This window comes from Sinohyriopsis cumingii, chromosome 6, assembly GCF_028554795.1.
Source record: "Sinohyriopsis cumingii isolate HCF-2022 chromosome 6, ASM2855479v2, whole genome shotgun sequence".
NCBI classification, from domain to species: domain Eukaryota; kingdom Metazoa; phylum Mollusca; class Bivalvia; order Unionida; family Unionidae; genus Sinohyriopsis; species Sinohyriopsis cumingii.
In genome coordinates this window covers 3,662,183-3,664,966 of record NC_142966.1, presented here as the reverse complement: position 1 = coordinate 3,664,966, position 2,784 = coordinate 3,662,183, and the positions used below count along the sequence as shown (strand labels likewise).

General features: G+C 41.7%; 1 protein-coding gene across 1 annotated transcript in view; it reads left to right on the top strand.

Annotated features, from left to right (window-relative positions):
* Positions 1-1,816: 1,816 nt before the first annotated feature.
* The window catches only part of LOC149796286 (carbonyl reductase [NADPH] 1-like), a 39,117-nt gene continuing 38,149 nt past the window's right edge, over positions 1,817-2,784 (top strand). Inside the window, exon 1 of the mRNA XM_089960192.1 lies at positions 1,817-2,158. Coding sequence (XP_089816318.1) covers positions 1,817-2,158 — 342 coding nt within the window. The remainder of the gene's footprint in view (positions 2,159-2,784) is intronic.

Below are 2,784 nucleotides of genomic sequence, written 5' to 3'. Positions count from 1 at the left end.
GACTTCCATATTTTGAAAGATTTGTGGGGAATCATGGCTAGTGTCTTGGTTCTTCTTTCTTCGATCTGTGAGGAAAATAATCGACCGAGACGTTGTTTACCGCCTGTGTCCCATGAACACGGTCATAGACACGCATCTTGACTGAAGTCGTCGTGCCCATATAATCATTGATGTTAGCGAGTTCGTGAACTTTAAAAGTTTGAAATCACCTATTAAGGTGTAAAAATAGATTAATACTTAAGAAAATAGCATAAATGATTCTGCCGATCGTTGATCTTGCTTTCTTTTCTTTTCTTTCTTTCTTTCTTTCTTTCTTTCTTTCTTTCTTTCAAACAGTAAAACCAACCATTTCATACAAACAAGACTCAGTAATGCACTACATTCATGAAAAGGCCTACATTCCACCCACTGATACTGTCACTCAAGCCAGCATAACTCAGTAGTCTTGCAAGGTAAGCCATTCAAGCTTTGAAATGTATACATGAATTGATGGGTGTTCAATGCAGGTTAAACAATTACAGTAGAATACAAATTAGCTTGCAATGTGGAAATCTGGGACAACACAGTAGTTAATTTACCTGCATGTACAGTGGACTCCACTTAACTGCGCATCGGTTAACTGCACACTCCGGATAACTGCACGTAGTCACGCCGGTCCCGTTTTTTCGCAATGCTTTGCAATGTGAACAAACTTCGGATAACTGCACTTCGCTTAAATGCACACTCCGGATAATAGCACGATAAATTTTCTGCCCGTGGCACATTATCCAATACAATTTTACTCCGGTTAACTGCACAATGTATAGTCAGGAGCAGTTATTGCCAGTCCACTGCTGTAGTGCTTCAAATAAGCCGACAATTAAGCCGGTAATTGCGACTTTGTAAATGATTAACATGTAAAGGACGCCATAGGTGGTAGATATGGTAGATACATGTATATCCCCGCCCACCAGGGAGCAATAGCGTGGGAACAATCATAGTACAGCATGGGGAACATTGCTGTAAACCGTGATTTGAACTAGAGGGTAATCATCGGAAGTTCAACCTTGAATTTATGAGCGTTTATTTTACAGTCTAAAATGACTAGTCGCAAGTGTAAATCCCGGACGTTAGCTCAAAGGTTTGAGGCCATAAAATGCGTTGAGAACAACAGAAGTCAGGCCTCTGCTGCACTTGAGTTCGGTGTTAGTCACAGTGTGATTTCGCGAATCCTCAAGAACAAGGAGAAGATCATTGAAGACTGGCAAAATGACAGCAATCCTTCTCAGAAGCGCAAACGAGGTGGCAAGTCCGAAGATGTTGAAGAAGCGCTGTTACAATGGTTCGCTCAAGCTCGCAGTCGACAGATTCCGATAAGTGGACCACTGTTGCTTGAAAAAGTTAATCAATTGGCAAATGGTTCGGGTTTGCATGATTTCAAACCAACAAATGGATGGTTGGAAAGATGGAAAATGCGCAACGGAATTCAATTTAAACGACAACACGGCGAAAAACAGGATGCAGACGACTATGGAGCTGAACGATGGGTAATTGATGTTCTACCTGAAATCCTTAAAGACTACCAACCAAAAGACATCTTCAATGCCGATGAAACTGGGTTGTACTGGCCGGCGTTTCCTGATGTGACTTTGTCTTTCAAAGGAGCAGAAACACCGGGATGTAAGATTGCCAAAGATCGTTTGACAATTTTGCTTGCATGCAATATGGATGTTGGCGAAAAATTGGATGCCTTGGTGATTGGCAAAAGCAAATCCCTCGATGTTTTAAGAATTTGAAACAGCTGCCAGTACAGTACGAGGCAAACAAAAACGCCTGGATGACGACAGAAATTTGGAAGAGATGGTTGAAGTGCGTTGACAATCAAATGCGTTTGCAAAAGAGAAGCATCATTATGCTGAGGGACAATTGTGCAGCTCATGGCGACGGCATCAAACTGTCAAATGTTAAGATTGTTTTCCTTCCTCCGAACACAACTTCACTGATTCAACCAATGGATCAAGGAATTATAGCGAAGTTCAAGAAGTTCTATAGATCGCTTGTTATTCGAAAACTGCTGTCAGACATTGATGGATCAGTTTCCGAAGAAAAAGCGTCCAACCAGACAAGGAAGCTGACAGTTTTAGATGCACTTCATATGATTAGAAATGCCTGGAGCAATGTAACGCAGTCAACCTTAGCAAACTGCTATAGGCGGGCCAGTTTTTCGGTGCCTTCTGATGACGAGTCACTTGATGACCCCACCTATATCGGCGAAACCCTACTCGAAACGCCACACGGCATGAATGTAGAAGAATTCGAATAATATGTTGCAATAGATGACGGTCTTCAGACGGAAGGTGAAATCGACGACTCAACCATCGTTGCAGCTCTTACAGAGACAAAACAAGAAGAAAATGACGAAAGAAGTGATGACGACGACGCAGTAGATGACCAGGTTCATCTAAAGTCGCTATACAGTCACTCCAGAATTTACGCAGATTCATGGAACAGAGAGAATGTGAGCTGTTTGAACCGTTTTACAAAACAGAGTCGGCAATTCACCAACTTATTAGTAAAACGTGTGTGCAGACATCAATTGCCGATTTCTTTCGGAAATCGTAAATTTCGTTGTGTTTGATTCAACAGTATGACGTTAGTGCTGTTCATTGTAGACTCTTGTTTCATTTAAGTAAACGTTGAAAGAGTGGATTCTAATCATCTTTTTACGTTATTCTTCACCTGTATTTGTGCCGTGCTGTACTGTACCGTACTTCGGTTAACTGCACTCTCCGGTTAACTGCATAG